This window comes from Myxine glutinosa, chromosome 1 (genome assembly GCF_964187855.1).
Source record: "Myxine glutinosa chromosome 1, kmMyxGlut1.1, whole genome shotgun sequence".
NCBI lineage: Eukaryota > Metazoa > Chordata > Myxini > Myxiniformes > Myxinidae > Myxine > Myxine glutinosa.
In genome coordinates this window covers 225,007,878-225,025,348 of record NC_136261.1, presented here as the reverse complement: position 1 = coordinate 225,025,348, position 17,471 = coordinate 225,007,878, and the positions used below count along the sequence as shown (strand labels likewise).

Here is a 17,471-nt window from a genome sequence, read left to right as displayed (position 1 = left end):
GTTTTTCCTTGTTTTTCATTGACGGTCTAATTTATGCAAATTATATGCATGTAATATGACAAAGAAGCGTTGAAACTGGTCTGAGTTAAAGCCAAGATTATATCTTTCAAGAAAAACTGAAAATTAGATATTAACTTGACTTTGTTTTTGTGTAAAGGCCTCTCAAAGGTACCTATGTAGTTTTCTCAATTTTTCACCAGTACTACACCCTTAAGTAAATTCACCTGACAATTTTTATCATTGTAACATGTTGGGGAGGCCAAGATCATTATTGTATAATATTGTCGTGTTCCTAGCGATTAAAATCTTTACCAGGAAACAGATTAGCCGAGCATAGTCTAGTAGGAAGACTAGGTCCCCCTGCACCCCCGGAGATATACTTCTAATCAGTGTTTCTAGATTGGAAAAAATGTGTAGAAAATGACTAGCTATGGCCCCAAGCTGAAAAAATGTCCCACATACCATTTTTATGCAAATTACTGCTGCCATTATCAAAAAAACGATTTTTGACATATCTCAGCCAATATTGCAGATAATTGAAAAATGAAGGTGTCTAGACCCATGTTTTGAAGGGCATAGATCATGATAGAACTATTCATAACATGATTACATGTGTCTATGGTATACTAGTATGCATATTAATGCTGTAATTACAAAATAATCAGTTTTACAAATGATAAGGATACGTTAATACTGCAGATAACTTAACATGGTACATAAGGGGTCTAAACCCAGGTATTTTCAAGGTTAAATGTCAACAAGATGCTCCTGAGTCTTGCATAGGGGCGGGACATTGGCAGTAACATTGGTACCACTCAACTTTTCTTCCCACCATTGACTTTGTATTGCGAGAGATTTTCACTTGCTTATTTAAAGGTTTCTCACCCAGCCCACGTAAAATCTACCAACTCCTGCTGTTAACTCCCAAACATATTTTTTTATGTTATCCAATCACAGTGCAGAAATGACAGACTAGAGATCCAAATTAGTGCTGCTATAGCTGCCATTTTACATTTCCATCCATGTAACATGCGCGCTCGCGCGCTCGTATCAATTGGTAATGTCGCGCGCTCGTATCAATTGGTAACGTTGATGTTATTGAATACCTCAGTTGAAAGTTCAGTCTTCCATTCCATCTGTGTGTTGTTCTTGGTATTCATCCTCCAATCTAGCCAGGTAAGATGCTAACTATAATGTTACTCACACTCTTGACTTCAGTTTCTGCATGAAATCATAAACAGGCAGAATAACAGCTGAGCCAGCTAGCACCATGTTAGCTAACGTTAAAGCTAGCCTCATCTATGTACAGTATGTTCCTAATGTCGGTGTAACTTAAACTTTTGTTAATGCCAAACATGAGACATATCTGTTGACTTCTGTATATGAATTGAACCAGAAAGAGGCACGACAGCTGAGCTAGCTACAGTAACTTAGCACAATGTTTCATTGGCCTAGATAGCTAACGTTAGTGTGGAAGAATTTAGATGTTTTAGCTATTAGCACTTTTGATGCCACTAAACATGGTTTAGTCAGCTAAAAAGTACCCTAGTGTAGAACATGACTCAGAACCTCTGTTACCTCACTGAAAACTCAGAGCCTCCTTTCACAGGCACTTTTAACATCATTCGTGATTTCTTATTTGTCATTTAACAGTGATGGTAGACATCGACAGCAAGCATGCCCAAAAGAAAACGGAGTGTAGAACCTGCAGCCCAAAGCTCTCCTCCTACATGCATCCTTCATGTACCATCCATGTCTGATCATGGGGATTTCACGCCCCTCCGTAAAATTAAAGGATCTGCTTCAGAAAAACTGCAACTGCTTCAAAAGATCCGGGATAGACGTCTCAACCAACCGCATGACTCCCCATGTCGTATGCAATCAGTATGTGATCAGATCCCGGCAACTCTTCCTGATGACCTAGAAAGAGTAGGATATCACAGCAAGTGTTATAAGCACTTTGTCCGCCACTTTCATCGTCTGGGAGATGATACAGAACCAGGGCCATCAACCTCATCATGGCATCACTCTCCTCGTAAACCAGGAGGTTCTGCTGAACCCATCTTCCCGCCAGAGTGTATATTTTGTGAGAAAGTTGAGACCAAAGATGCTCATCGCAATACTGAGAGGCCTACAACCTTCCCATCCTTTAAAAACAAAGAAAATGCATGGGAGCAAATCGAAACACGGGCTGAGAAAATGGGTCTCTATCGACTCCATCGAAAGGTGAAAAACAAAGACCTCTTTGCATGTGAGGCCAAACACCATCCGTCATGTTTTAAAGCTTTCCGCACAGCATTCTACAACTATGAGCGTGCGATTCACAGAGCCGAAGCACCAAAGGAGCAGGCTTGCATGTCAGCCGCCCATGAAAAGGCATTCAACTCAGTACTGGAACACATTCAAACCCAGGTCATCCAGCAGAATAAAGTTCTACAGCTTTCTTCCTTGCGCTTGCTCTATGTCGAGGAACTGAAACTGAATGGATATGAGAACTCAAATTATCGGTCAGAGAAACTACTGAAACGCCTACAGAATGACCCAATCAAGGAGCATATCCACTTCACGAAGGTTGATCATGACAAATGTGATGTCATTTCTTTCTGGCTTGTGCACAGCTCAAACATAACAGTTTCCAATGCTCTCGCACGAGCATTCACACTCGGAAGCACAAACAAGAACCAAAATGTTGCCCTCCAACTTCGCCAGGGTATTCTACAGGCTTTCAGAGAGTGTAAAGACCAACCATGGCCACCAACAGCTGAAGACATGGAGCTCAATCCTGAAGACATCCTACCACCAGACCTTGTCCGCTTTCTCAGCGTGCTAATGACTGGCAAGGAGGGCATCGAGACAGAAAAGGTGAAGCGTCTGGTCTTCTCCATTGGACAAGATCTGTGCCGTGCAGTGTCAGATGGAAAATGGAAGTTACCAAAGCACATTCTCCTCTGTGTGACTGTAAGGCACCTGTTCCGAAGCAAACAGATGGGTTCTTGATTACATACATGGGACACCAGATGGGTTCTTCTGCAAAACCAACAAAGCCTCCATTCTGCACTACCTTTTAGAGGACACCACACCACAAGATCTGCAATACCCCAAGGATGCCCTGTTCATCCAGGATGGAATGGCGCTGCTGCATACCCTTGCCAACCTTCCCCCAACATGTGGTGAGATATGCTTGCAGGTGCTTGATCAGATGGTGGCCAAGCAGCACTTTCTGTTCTCCACTGACAGTTACCATCCTGAGTCAATCAAAGCGCAGGAAAGGCTGAGGCGGGGCAGCTCAGAGAAGATCATTCTGGCTGGACCAGCAACCAGGAAGCCATATGACTTCAAAATGTTCCTTGCAAATGACGACAACAAAAAGCAGATGTGCCAGCTTCTTCTGAAAGTGTGGAGTGGACAAGAGGCAGCTACCAGGCTGGAGAGAACAGAGATGGCTGTGCTGATCGTGGAGGGGAAGGCCCACCAACTTGCCTCAACGAATGGCAAGGTAAAATTGAAAGCCCTTCGTGAATGGCGATTCAATTTGTAATTTTTCCTGAAAAAAAGGTGATTACCTGTGATGTTTGTCTAGATCTGAAACTGGCAGTGACTGGTGATTGAAATGCGGTGCCTTTTTGTGTTTCAGGTCGAGGTACGTGAACTCCCCACGATCTACAGCAACCAGGAAGAGACTGATACCAGGGTGGTTCTGTACCTCCATCATGCTGCTACCATCGGATACAAGAACGCTGTAGTCAGAACACCGGACACAGACATCCTCCTGATCCTGCTCCACCATGCCCACAACATCAAGCTGACGGTGTACCTGGATACAGGGTCAGGGAAGCATCGCCAACTTGTCAACGTCTCTGAGCTGGCAGAATCCCTGGGAGAGGACTACTGTGCCACTCTCCTGGGGTACTATGTGTTCAGCGGAGAAGACTGCACCAGTGCCTTCAAAGGGAAGGGAAAAGTCGGGCCCTTGAAAAAGCTGGAGAAGAATCCCAGGTTTCACAGGGCATTCGGTGAACTGGGTGACAACTGGGATGCCAACCCTGAGGTGGAGAGGCAGTTAGAAAAATTCACCTGTGTGATGTACGGCCAGAGTCGCGAGTCATCAGTGGACATTGTCCGTGCCAAGCTGCTACGAAAAATGGTGGGAGAGGACAAGACCCTCACATCCAAGTCCAAGGTTGATCTGGCTCGCCTTCCTCCATGCCAGTCTGCCCTGAAGCCGCACATCCAGCGTGTGAACCACCGCGTAGCATTGTACAAAAGAGCCGATCAACCTATCATCGAAAAGCCAAAACCTTATGAGGAGCAAGGATGGATAAGGACTGATGAAGGACTGTTGAAACCAATGTGGTCCAGTGGTCCCATCCTACCAACCTCACTGGTGGATCTTCTGAACACAGGAGAGCACGAAGAGGAGGAGGAAGAGGAAGGAGAAGAAGAGTTTGACTCTGACGATTTCGATGAAAATGATGATGACTGACTCAGTGTAGAATCACTAATGCTAATGATGTTTATCTAAAACAAGCAAGAGAAGAGTGGTCACATTGAGTGCTAGGACTATTTTGACAGTTGTAATATTTAGAAAAATAAAACTTTGTGTTAACGTCTGTGTAGACGGACCTTAATATGAGTCTATTATTTCGTAAAACTGTGATTATTTTGTAAATAAAGCACTAATTAGCATACTAGTATACCACAGACACATGTAATCATGTTATGAATAGTTCTATCATGATCTATGCCCTTCAAAACATGGGTCTAGACACCTTCATTTTTCAATTATCTGCAATATTGGCTGAGATATGTCAAAAATCGTTTTTTTGATAATGGCAGCAGTAATTTGCATAAAAATGGTATGTGGGACATTTTTTCAGCTTGGGGCCATAGCTAGTCATTTTCTACACATTTTTTCCAATCTAGAAACACTGATTAGAAGTATATCTCCGGGGGGTGCAGGGGGACCTAGTCTTCCTACTAGACTAGCAAGCTTTAACTCCGAAGGCGTTTAGTTCAAATATGGCAGAGTTCATGCACGCAGGGAGGGGGGGGGGCGTAAGGTGGAGGAGGGTGAGGATGCTGAAATTCACTTACCTCACGGATCCCGACGGCAGCCTTCAATCCTGGGGAAATTAACTCAAGCGGGAACGGAATTAAAATGTACAAAAATAACAGGTTTATTAAACGGAACCCGAGAACAATGAAACGCGCCGGTTAAATAAATGTTCTAAAATGGAGGAGCGCTCCCACACCAGACATATAAAAACACACAAGGGAGAATATTAAAAATAACGGGCCGTGCGTGTGTGTGTGTGGGGGCTTATCTCAACCAGCGAAGGTGTGTCAGGGATCGTCAGGCCCCAAGCGCGCAGTCCCGACGCGGCTCTTGTTGTTGGGAAAACCGCCCGACCTTGGTGCAAAAACAGGCCTCGCTGTACGGTCCGTCTCACGCTACAGCACTCGTACGCAGGCACTAGGAGCAAGAGGTCAAGGGCAGAGATGGGCGAGAGGAGTAAGAGGTCGAGGGCAGAGGTGGGCGAGAGGAGTAAGAGGTCGAGGGCAAAGGTGGCGAGAGGAGCAAGAGGTCGAGGGAGAGGAATCACGAGGCAGCAGAGGGAAGATGTCCGGGCACGAAGTGATCCTAAACGAGAAGGAGGTCCAAACGAGAAGGTAAAATTCCGGCCAGCTAGTTCTTTTATTGGCCGTCTCGTGACGTCAGCTGTCCTCTCCACCAATCCGCGCGTCGCTTCTTGCTCGCCTCTGACGTCATCGGTAGTACCTGGCCAATTGGCGCTCTGCTTCCTCCTCGGCCTTCCTTTCACCAATCGGTGGCCAGCTTCTTGCCCCTGCCTTGACCAATCATGAGCTTCATCCTGCCTGAGCAATGCGTGGGCGCTTCCTGCCTGTTCTACAGCTGTGGGGGGATTCCCCAAATCAGCATGGGTCTGAACTACAACCCCCAGATGACCACAGTCAGCCCACTTGGGAAGGGGGGGGTGGGGGGGGGGATGGAGGGGTAGAGGGGGGAGGGGAGAGGGTTTAATTAGTGTGTGTGCTATTGGGCCTTTCCTGCTCTACGTGTCTAGTACGTTGCCATACGGGACAAAGGATAGATCACCAGGTCTCACACACACGGGAATTAACATAATCCCTACTCTATTTAACACAAGGCCATCCTTGTATGACCACAAATATACACTTATGCGAACAAACCGCCTAAACAAACTTATTACATGTGGGGTTCCCTATCAGGATAATTGGAGCATGATACCTACACAGATCTACCTGATCTATATATCCCTCTACCCCAAAATTCATAACAGTATCTTAGTGTGTTGATGCAATCTGATAAGACAGCACACTAATTAGACCTACGAATTTGATCGGGTAATTACGCCTGTCTTATAATTATTGGGCCAACGCCTTTCAGAATGATTCCTTAATTCTCTTTAAGAGAACTAGATGAGTACTTGGAAAAAAAAAAAAACTATGAAACTGGATTTGGTCGATTGCAGTGCATATATTAAATTTCAGCATGCAAATCAAAATTGCTTAATGGATTATCACGTTTCCTTCATGCTTGGTAAGTCAACCCTGTTTTGTTTTTTGACCAATTTGGTGAACATCTCGACAAGCAAACTCAGCCGCCGGAACACTTCCTGGTTAGTGATCCTCATTTGAATTCCGTTTTGGCAGGATACGCTCCAAGCTGCTTCATATAATGTAGTGACAAAAAATCATAATAATTAGTCATCAAACGTACATATTTCTTAAATGGACCCAGTCTCCAGCCACGTTAATAAAAATTTCTGCCCGATTTTTTTTTCTTCTTTTTTTTTTTTCATTCAACAAAGAAGGAAGACTGTGCATATCAACCCATAAAGTGCATCGGGCCATGATTGTGGCCACTGACGTCCACACACAGAACAAATCATGACCTTTCTTACAATTCATAATACCCGGGTAACTTAAGAAAGTTTGCTCCTAATTGGTGGAGAAAAGCCAATGGAAATAAATAAATAAGCCCTGTTTTGGCCTGACAAGTAAATCCAGCACTTTATGTGTGAAAAGGTATTTTTAAAATCTGATTTTTAAGGAGCCAAATGCGAGCTGATTGACACACTGGATTGCCCTCTATACAGATTAACAAATTTTGAGAGTGTAAACCAATACAACCTGCACTGGGTGGGATCCTTTGTTATTCAAGCTTTTCTTACCTTTAATATATATATGCAGCTCAAAGACTGAATATGTCTTTGGTTTCTTCATCAGAAACCTTGTGTATTGAAGGAAACACATTTTATGATTTCTTGATCATTGCCCTATCATGTCTCATATATGAATATTAACAATCATATGCTGCTAATGGGAAGCCAAAAGTATTGTCATGTATTTACTAGTTTTTGGATTTTTCATGTTGAAACAATGGATGATGTAGATTTGGACACCAAAGTATTTCGTTCTTCCCATCTAAAACGTCACTAAAAGAGAACAGCACTCGGTAGAGCACATAACTTCGCCAGGCTGAACAGTTTGTTTTGTATCTACTGATAGGCCAGATCTGGATCCGAACCTGAATCAAAATCTAATCGGCTTGTTCTTGTCACCGAACAAACTCGCTCACAAAGTTTTGTCCTAATCCATCCAAACTTTTTGAGATATCCTGCTCACAGACAGACAGACAAACAAACGGGAGTGAAAACGTAACCTACGTCCATCTTCGGTGGCAGAAGATATAAATGAGGACATGGCTTGACACCTTGGAAAAGCCCAATTCATCACTTTCAAAAACTTCAAAGTGATGCTTTCAAACTTTCAACTGACGTTTCAAAAAGATGTAGATAGCCAAAAGAAGCAAACTTTTTTCCCCCCCCCCCAAGTCATGTGATAGTGGGAAATTGTGAAATTGATAAGGGCAACCATTTTTGACAGATGGGTGAGGCTTGATCCCCATTTGAAGTTTGGGTTCCATTCAAGAGTAGTATGCAATACATTTTAATTGTTTGAGATATTGCGGACATTTGCAACTTCTTAGGAGTGAAATGGGGTTTCATTGGCTTTATTGTTCCACATTCTAGTTTGCAACATGTCACTCCACGAAGGTTGAGAGTAATGGATATTTGAACTTGCATTAAGATATAACGATTCACCAAGCAATGTATGATTTATTTGTTCACAAAATAGTGCAGCAATTGAAAAAAAAAAAAATTTAAAATGAAGAAGTTAAGTAGACTTTTCATGCACTGCAGGGGTTGTTCTTTGCTGTTTTATTATATGACTGTGTTTTTCGTCTCTCCATGCAGGTGGCTACACTGTGAACGATAAGCCCAACCCTCGCGGAGAAGTACTTATTGGTGGTCCCAACGTTGCTCTCGGATACTTCAATAATGACGCTCTTACGGATGCCAGCTTCTTTCTAGATGCTCATGGTCAGCGCTGGTTCTGCACAGGAGATATCGGAGAGATGCTTCCAACTGGCTGCCTCAAACTCATTGGTATGCTTCCGTATTCGATTCTGATGTGCTTCTTTCTTTCTTTTTTTTGTACATATTGTTGCATTCGTGCAACTTCTGAGCTGTGATTGGCATGGTGCAACAGGTGGCATAGCTTGGCTCTGAGTTTGCATTCCACAAAGTCTAGCAAGAGGTAAAAATCCTCTCCCCTCCCCCCTCTACCCCTCCACACCCCCCCCCCCCCCTTTCCCAAGTGGGCTGACTGTGGTCATCTGGGGGTTGTAGTTCAGACCCATGCTGATTTGGGGAATCCCCCTACAGCATCCAAGACCGAGTGATCCTGTGGACCGTATACATGATTGAGGCTCGTGGAATAACTAGGCAAATTGGAAAGGAGAAAACACCAAAAGCAGAGTAGGCTTGAGAGTGAGATCAAGGGGAGTGGAAGGTGGGTAAACACATGGGGTAAACTAGCTGAAATGTAGCAAGAAGAGGAAGAGGAAGAGGAAGAGGAAGGGGTTAACAGGGATAAGACAGAAAAGGAACAAACTAACCATTAACCCTTTGAGTACGGATGACGTCCAGTGCCGCAACCCACGAAAAAGTTTCGTGTAGGATGACGTTATTACACGTCATCGACTATACCTATAAATAGATCGTCAGTACGTGGTTGCATTCCCGTACCAAAATGCCAAATGAATCCCGTACCGGGGTATTTTTATCCCAAAAAAAATCCCGTACTCAAAGGGTTAACTAACAAATGAAAAGAGGCGAGGGAGAGAGGGGCGAAAATCACAATAACCTGGAAAAAGGGAGTGCTTGGGAATGGTGTATTTTGTGGTAGAATAAATCATTAGAATGGATGGCGATGCCCTGAGGTTGGGATGAACAGCTGTCTCGAAACCCCAAGGTGAAGGATAAACACGAGTCAATTATACAATTAAAACTGGAGGGCGGTGCACAAATGGACTCGAAGGAAAGGGCAATCCCAGTCATTGGTTCGGGCATTGTGCAGCACTGCGCACTGTGGAACCTGTCATCATTTACCACGTCCTTTCTACTCCCCCACCTTTTTCCTCTAGTGCTGAGATGTGGACAAATAATGAGGACAAACAGAAACAGACGCCTACTTTATCGACTCGTGTTGCTGTTAGTGTTGAAGCTGTTGGGCTGACATGACACAGGTAGCATATTCATTTGACCTCGGTGCTTTTAGGTGTAGGTACTGTCCGTTTGATCACAAAGATCACATGGCACTGTATTTCGGTGTAGATTTCTGTGTGCAAATACCCAGGTCAAATTTTAACCCCCTGTCCTAACCTACAGAGGAATCTGCATCAATAGCGTAACTGTTTCAGTAGAAATGGAACCAGCTGACTACATTCCAAATTTAATCTTGGTCAAATATGCTTTGCTTGATCGATTAAAGCTATGATAGCTTGGTGTTTGTTCAAAACACCTACTTACTATCGTGGAACCGTAATTTTGCGATTTATTCATGAATGTTGGAGTCAAAACCAACCAGTGTGGTTAATACATGAGTGCGGCTTGTACTTCGCCTGGTCATGTTAACGTGTTCCGGTTCTCTTCTACCATTATGCTATAATGGAGTCGTTGCTAACAAAACATTTCCATGACAATCCAATGAGTATATCCGATTGTAATTTGATATGGTTCTCTTTATTTGTGTGCTACAAGCGCTCAAGTTTGTTTTTTATGCCTCCGCCGACAAAGTCGACGGAGGCGTTATCTTTCCGTCCATCCTTCCATGATAGTTTTTCGTTACCGCGATAACTTGAGAACGGCTAAAGGGATCTAATTCAAACTTGGTACAGATATGTATAATGATGTAAAGATTAACTGATTCGATTTTGGGGTTCCGAGGTCAAAGGTCAAAGGTCATGTCAGGTAAAAATGTGATAACTTGAGAACAGCTGAATGGATTTAAATCAAACTTCGTACAAGTATTATAATGATGTAATAATGTGGGCGGAGGCATATCAGTCGACGTCGTGATGTCGAAGAGTGTTCTAGTTTGACAATGCCTCACTGATAAAATGGTCCTATCAGGTCACGTGCCGGTGTGAGAGGACTGAAGTCCTGAATTTTTATATTATAACCTTTCATTTGATTCGGTGTGGATGGTTTTGTCCGAAACAGAACTTTGGGAAATGTTTTATTGGGACCAAAACCAAGTTCAAAATTTTAAAAACATCCGCTCCCACAGCTTATGGATGTTCCATACGGATGTCTGAGATGGATGTTCCAAACACGCAGAACCCTCAGAAAACGCAATGCACGTTTGCAGTCGGTTTCAAGCTGAAGGTAATAGGAGTTGCAAAATGAAAAGGAAATCGAGCAGCTTGTCGAGAATTCAATGTGGATGTAAGCATAATTTTTCAATTGTGGGTTCAGCAAGCATGTCTCCAGTCATTGGCTCGCCGGAAGAAATTGCCGACATCCATCCATCAGACAAGACCTTGTGTGGCTTAAATCTCTCCGACGTGACGTGTCCACCATACAGATAAGAATGAAGGCCATGGATCTTGCTAAAGATCATAAAATGGAGAACGTCTTTGCTTCACTGTGGTGTTACCCTTTCATGTGATGTCATAAGCTCACCATTCAAACGAGAACAACTGTGTCAGAAACTGCCTCAAGATCGGAAAGATAAAATGACAATCTTTCGTGATTACGTGAATAAAATCCTCACAGATTAGGCGTTTCCCCCATTCAACGATTGGCTACATGGATGATGTGCCACTAACGTATTTATGCCCCACCAAATCTAATTTTGCAGCTGCGGTTTATATCCGAGTGTGGTTTATACATGTTTATTTTATATAAATATAAATCCTGTTACAGACGTGGGGGTCAGGCTTTACCACGAGGGGACTTCTCGGGCTTTTCCCGACTACCGGTCCTGAGGCCACTGGCCACTTGTCCCGGATAACTCCGCAGTCAGGTGGATTGCTAATAGGTCACGAACGCCAATCGCACGACCAAATCTCTCAGGGTCCTCCATCTGACAATGTTTACCTGGGGGTGATGTCAACCTAGCTGGAGATGTTCCCTCACGATGTACTGATCTTAACCTATTTCATCAGGCGCAGCCTAGCAAACTGCCCAGTTTGTCCAAATCCATCCATAACTTTTTCAGATATCTTCCTATATATAGTCTCAATGGTGCAGAATCACTTTAAAAAATTTTTTTAGATCCACATCCGGATGCTCACCAAAATCGAATCATTTCGTCCTTGTCACATTCCCAACATCTCCACCGAATTTCATCTGAATCTGTCCACAACTTTGAGATATCCTGTTCACAGACAGAAACAGTCAAACAAACGATCAGACGGTCGGTCAGACGGTCGGTCAGACGGTTGGTCAGACAGACTGTCAGACAGACTGTCAGACAGAAAGAGGCGGCCGGGCGGAAAGAGGCGGCCGGGCACAGACAGACAAACACAGAAACGGACGCAGACAGACAGAAACACAGAAACGGACGCAGACAGAGAGAAACACAGAAACGGACGCAGACAGAGAGAAACACAGAAACGGACGCAGACAGAGAGAAACACAGAAACGGACGCAGACAGACAAACACAGAAACGGATGCAACCTCCATCGGCGGAGGTAACAATAACTATCATAAAGTTATTTATTCTATCTCTACCTTCCTTTCCATTTCCTCCCATACCCCTCCCTTTGCTTCCCCCTTCATTTTTTTTACGGCGTAGCCCATCGGACAGTGCCGTCTATCTAGAACAGTGTTTGTCCATCTGTATGTATGTATGTATGTATGTATGTCCCCTCAAACGTATACCAATCGGAGCTGAGAATCTGGTCACATGACAGGGTGATGTGATTACGTCTGATGTCATGACGGCGGTGTTGCGGCTGACTTTCTCCACGCACCGCCATTTTGATTTATATGCCGTTAATGCCGAACATATCACAATCGCCATGCTCTACCGTTACGTTTTTCATTTAGTGTGAAACACAAACAAACCAATTGTTAAAATGACCATGAAATATTGAAAGCTTCGGCGTTACGTCTCTTCCAACATTCCAACTATACGGTACGTATAGGCCTTAGGCGTTATGACTCACCTTCCACTTCGGACAAATTGAGCCCAGGTTTCTTCATACAATGGTATCGTTTCATTTGTATCGTTTTCGTAGTAATAATAATATTACACTAAATATAACCACAACACTTTAATCCCAATGTCGTGAATGGAAAGTTATTGGATTGAAGCGGTGTAACTGCGGAAGTAAGGAATTCACCTCGGTTGTTCACTCAACTGGACTATGTTGAGCTGAGTTTTTGTCGACACCCAGTGTCCGTCGTCCGCCGTCTGTCTGTCTGTCTGTTGTCTGTAAACAATTCGACGTCTACGCTCTAAAAGTCACAAATATTGATTAAATTTGATGAAACTTGTTATGCAGCATCTTTAAGACATAAACTAGTTTGGGATTGCATTTGGGCATTGCACGCTCAAAAATGGGTGCGGCAGGGCGGCCATATTGAAAAATCAATTTTTGTCATATCTTTTTAGCACATATAAACTATATAGTTTGCGGTTCTATTATGCATATTCTAACAATATTGATATAGACCAGTTGAGTTCAGGTTCCCTGGAACCTCTAGTTTTTTAATAATATAATTTTCGTAATAATAACGTAACATTATCATAGTAAATCTAATCGTAACACTAATCCCTTTGTAGTGACTGCAACGTTACTGGAGGTTAAATATATATCTATACATATAAAAGAAAGTTTTTGTTTGTTTGTTTGTTTGTTTGTCTCCACGCGCTAATCTCCTGAACGGTGAAAGATAGGAGGAAACCTCTGCAACAAAAAATGTCAGGACGGGCCCCGGGAAGGTTTTAGGCTGGGTGGCGAGGCCGGTCGAGGCCGCCTTGGCCGGGCTGGGCCCATTTCGCAATTAAAAGCTGAGCTGAATTATAGTAGTCAATCTTCTACGGCCATGAGTAAAAGCTGAATTATAGTAGTCAATCTTCTACGGCCGTGAATAAAAGCTGAATTATAGTCGTAAATTTATTCAAAAAGAACCAAAAATGTCGGGATGGGCCCTGGGAAGGTTATAGGCTAGTTGGTGAGGCTGCCTCGGCCGGGCTGGGCCCATTTCGCAATTAAAAGCTGAGTTGAATTATAGTAATCCATCTTCTACAGCCGCGAGTAAAAGCTGAATTATAGTAGTAAATTAATTTAAAAAGAACCGGGGCAACACCGGGTGCATTCGGCTAGTCTTATATATATTAAAGTAGCGGAAGTTTTGTGTCTGGCCAACATGCTACGTCATTGCGTATATGATGTCATTACGGCGTAAACACTCGCTCACTTCGAGAGCGGCAGGAAAGGTCATTCCTCTTTGGGGTATATAGATTAGTCTCTCTATGATCGGGTCTCAAGAACATTAGGTGTGTGCTCATTTACCAAGTTTCTTGTGGAGAGATCGCCAAGTGGTTTACGCATTCGAGCGAGTGCTCCATTCAAAACCCTTAACGAACGGCTGGCTTGGCAAGCGCTAGCTAGCTGTTTGGTAAATGAGCACACCTCCAACCCTTGTGGGGTATATAGATTACAGTAGATCTTTGCTCAGTTCTGTAAGTAAAACTTACCTCATGGATGTCTGGATTCCTCAAAATTTCTTTGTTTAATGTTATAAGCAGCATTAGCGATGGTTTAAAAAGCCAAACGTGTGTTTGTGGTTTCTAATATTTTACAAGCAACCTGCACTGGGTGGGATCTACGCCGCTGTTGGACTGTTGGTCTTGTTTTTCAATTGTCTTTCATACATTCAATATGTTTGTAGTAATATCCAACCAGATGACAATTTGATAAAATTTCTGGTCTAACTGTGAAACGGGTGTTCCAAACGGGTGTTCCAGATCGCAAGAAGGATCTGGTGAAGCTTCAGGCTGGCGAGTACGTTTCTTTGGGTAAAGTAGAGTCTGCACTGAAGAATTGCCCCCTGATTGACAACATCTGTGCCTATGCCAGCAGGTACTACTTGTGTCTACCAAGAATGGTCCAGATTGGAACACTAATACTGTTCACTGTTGTTTATATGGTCATTGATCTTGTGAACAGTTTGCATTCATTGAAAATATTGATTGAGGATGCAATTTCAAATCGTAAACATTATTTCATTCAAGTTGAACCTTTGGGTCTTGATTGATTGTAGATTGGACATGTTTTGGACATAAAAATGCGGTATGTCACTTTGCAGGAAGAACCATGTATGTCAAATACAATAACCTCAATCAGTGTATCGTGTTGTGCCACTTTTTTCATTTTCTGGCAGTGATCAGTCGTACGTCATATGCTTCGTCGTTCCCAACCAGAAGCTCCTTAAGGAGGTAGCCATACAATTGGGTGTCAATGGTTCCTGGGAACAGATTTGCTGTCACCCAGCACTGGAAATGAAGGTCCTGAGGGAGATTGAAAATTCTTCTAGCAAAGGTACATTTCAGGCTTTTGTGTTCTTTCCTCTTGCATTGTTTGCCGTTTAGTTTGTTTGCTTTAATTTTCATTGTATCCTCTCCCACCCGATTTTGTATCCCAAGCCAAACTTGAACGTTTTGAAACGCCTCTCAAGGTGAGACTCAGCCCAAGTGACTGGACGCCGGAGACTGGCCTTGTCACCGATGCCTTTAAGCTCAAGCGCAAAGAGCTCCAGCGGTTCTATTACTCTGACATAGAGCGCATGTATGGCTGCAAGTAGTGCATTTGAAGGGGGCATTGAGGCCAAACAGCTGAAGAGCAGTTGGACCTTGATTTGGGATGGAATAATCCTTTAGGTTTAGTCCATTTGGCTTGTTGGTGCTTCAAACACTCCATGAAAAGCCAGTTGTGTGTTTAATGGATATTTTGGACTTGCAGATGGTTTTTTTTTTTTAACATGGTCTGTGGTCAATAATAATTGGATAGGGAGTGTGAGTAATAATTCAGCCTTGAATTAGTGGATAATTGTTTTGGGTTTGGCACAGCTGGACAGAACACCATTGGTCTATTGGCACATTTAGGTGAGAATGTAATGACTGAAAATTGTGGTTGAGGAAGCCAGAGATGGTCTGTTTGTGAGGACCGTTACTTGTTAAAACATTTTGATAATGTTTGCACGTTCGGCCTATGTAGCTTCCCTTGACGGTTTGTGTGGCCCAGAATCCTGATTCCTTAATGTTACAAAATATGCTCTCCTCCCTACCCGCCCTCCTTCCCCGCCCCACCATTTGCAGGTGAGATGTGGATGGGGTTGAGCCTTGAATTTAGCAATGCATTGAAATCTTGTACAGTAATGTTGTGTAGGCTACTTTGCTGTCTTCGCGTCTATCGTACATGCAAACGAGCCTTGTGCATTGAATTGAGTGGGGGATCCTCATTTCAAATGTGTTCACAGCTACTTAACTTTATTCGAGTAGTTCGGTCTACATCCAATAATTGATCGAGCATCACTTGGATTGCATATTGAATTAGTTGTGGACATTTGTTTTGAAGGTGATATCTCAAGCCAGCATATTTGGACTTTTAGCATATATTTTCTGCATCGGTTGAGTCGAGCTTGTGGAGTTGTGAAGCCACCTCTCCCAAGGAGGTACCTGTGGAAAAATCGCGATGATGGTTTCCCATGACTGTCATGCTGTAGCTACCTTTGTGTGTTCTTGTGCTCAGAAGCATGAACTGTGTGACTGCCTGTGAACTTTATTTCACAATAAATAATTCATCTATGTTGATTGACCTCTTCATATTCATGCTAACTTATCCGATATTCTGCATGTACAGTCTCCATAATATTCATCTACATACTTCCTTATGATTAATTAAAGCGTGACCGGAGTTTTTGGAGAGTGACGTTAAATTGAAGTTGGTAGTACTCATGGTCTCATTACAACAACCATATCGTTTGTGCACTGCTTGTTGTGGTGAAAATGTGCTTTACTGGACCCACTCAATCAACCGAAATAATACTTCCTTGTGTTCAGGGTAAGTGAGCACGATGTACAGACACTGCAGTACCAAGGGGACTTCACATTGTATGGTTTGACCTGTAGTTCTCATTTGACCTTGAATACTTGATGAACCTTTAACACAACATTGTTTACTTTATTTCTCTACAATTAATTTTGACATTTCTTTTTTATTATTTAAGAACAAAAAATAAACTTTCACTGCTAATTGTGTAGAATCGAAATTTGTTCCTTTTTTATTATTATTTTTTTGTATACAAGATCGAGGCTCGTGTAAGAGCAAACAACAATTCCCCCCCAAAAAAAACGGACACACAAAACGTACAATGAAGGGAGCGGGAGACAAGATGGGGAGAGGGAAGCACACAAGTGCAACAACAGAGAACAGGTACATCGGAAGATCTGTGGGAGGGAGAGGGTTTGGAGGGAGGTGGCGTCGGGGGTGGGGGAGGGGGTGGGAGAGGTATAAAACACGGACACTGCTCGAACTTCCAGGAAAGAAGTCGGTATTTCAAAAATGTGGAATTGGGGTGAGTCAACGGGGGTAGAAAACATCAAGATTTTGGATGGGGGAAGATAAGAGATGGTGGTGAACAGCTGTTTTAAAGACTTGGAGGGAGGAGTGAGATTGAAGAGAGTGAGGGAGTTTGTTCCAGAGGTGGGAGAAAAGAGGAATTAAAGACATCCACATCTTCATCTCGTATTTTAATCCACGTTTAAAATGAAACTTACATCTCTATTTTTCAAGATTTTGTACACCAGATTTTCCTTGTCGAGCGGGATGCTCTCATGTCTCTGATCAGGGAAGCAAAATCCATAGTACGTGCACACCCTTGTCTTGTAAAGAAAGCAAAAGCTAAGCAAGCCCTTGCTTAACAAGTTCTTGATATCCCTTTCAACTGATTTATGACATTAAAAAACATGTAAATTTGAACAAAGGGTATTTCAATAAAACGGTCCTGTTTTGCTCTGCCAGGAGACTATGTATGTATGTATGTATGTATGTATGTATGTATGT

General features: G+C 43.0%; 2 protein-coding genes across 10 annotated transcripts in view; both read left to right on the top strand.

The window, feature by feature from the left end:
* The window catches only part of LOC137418392 (fatty acid CoA ligase Acsl3), a 95,482-nt gene extending 79,263 nt beyond the window's left edge, over positions 1–16,219 (top strand). For all 9 annotated transcript variants that reach the window (XM_068104452.2, XM_068104458.2, XM_078784355.1 and 6 more), the window contains 4 exons: positions 8,304–8,495; positions 14,375–14,489; positions 14,791–14,948; positions 15,053–16,219. In XM_068104452.2, the coding sequence (XP_067960553.1) occupies positions 8,304–8,495; positions 14,375–14,489; positions 14,791–14,948; positions 15,053–15,210 (623 nt within the window). In that variant the 3' untranslated portion in view covers positions 15,211–16,219. The remainder of the gene's footprint in view (positions 1–8,303; positions 8,496–14,374; positions 14,490–14,790; positions 14,949–15,052) is intronic.
* On the top strand, positions 3,077–4,694 carry LOC144893620 (uncharacterized). The gene is made up of 2 exons (XM_078784388.1): positions 3,077–3,496; positions 3,635–4,694. The coding sequence occupies exons 1-2, from the start codon at positions 3,128–3,130 to the stop codon at positions 4,481–4,483; spliced, it is 1,218 nt and encodes a 405-aa protein (XP_078640514.1). The 5' UTR covers positions 3,077–3,127; the 3' UTR covers positions 4,484–4,694.
* Positions 16,220–17,471: the final 1,252 nt, after the last annotated feature.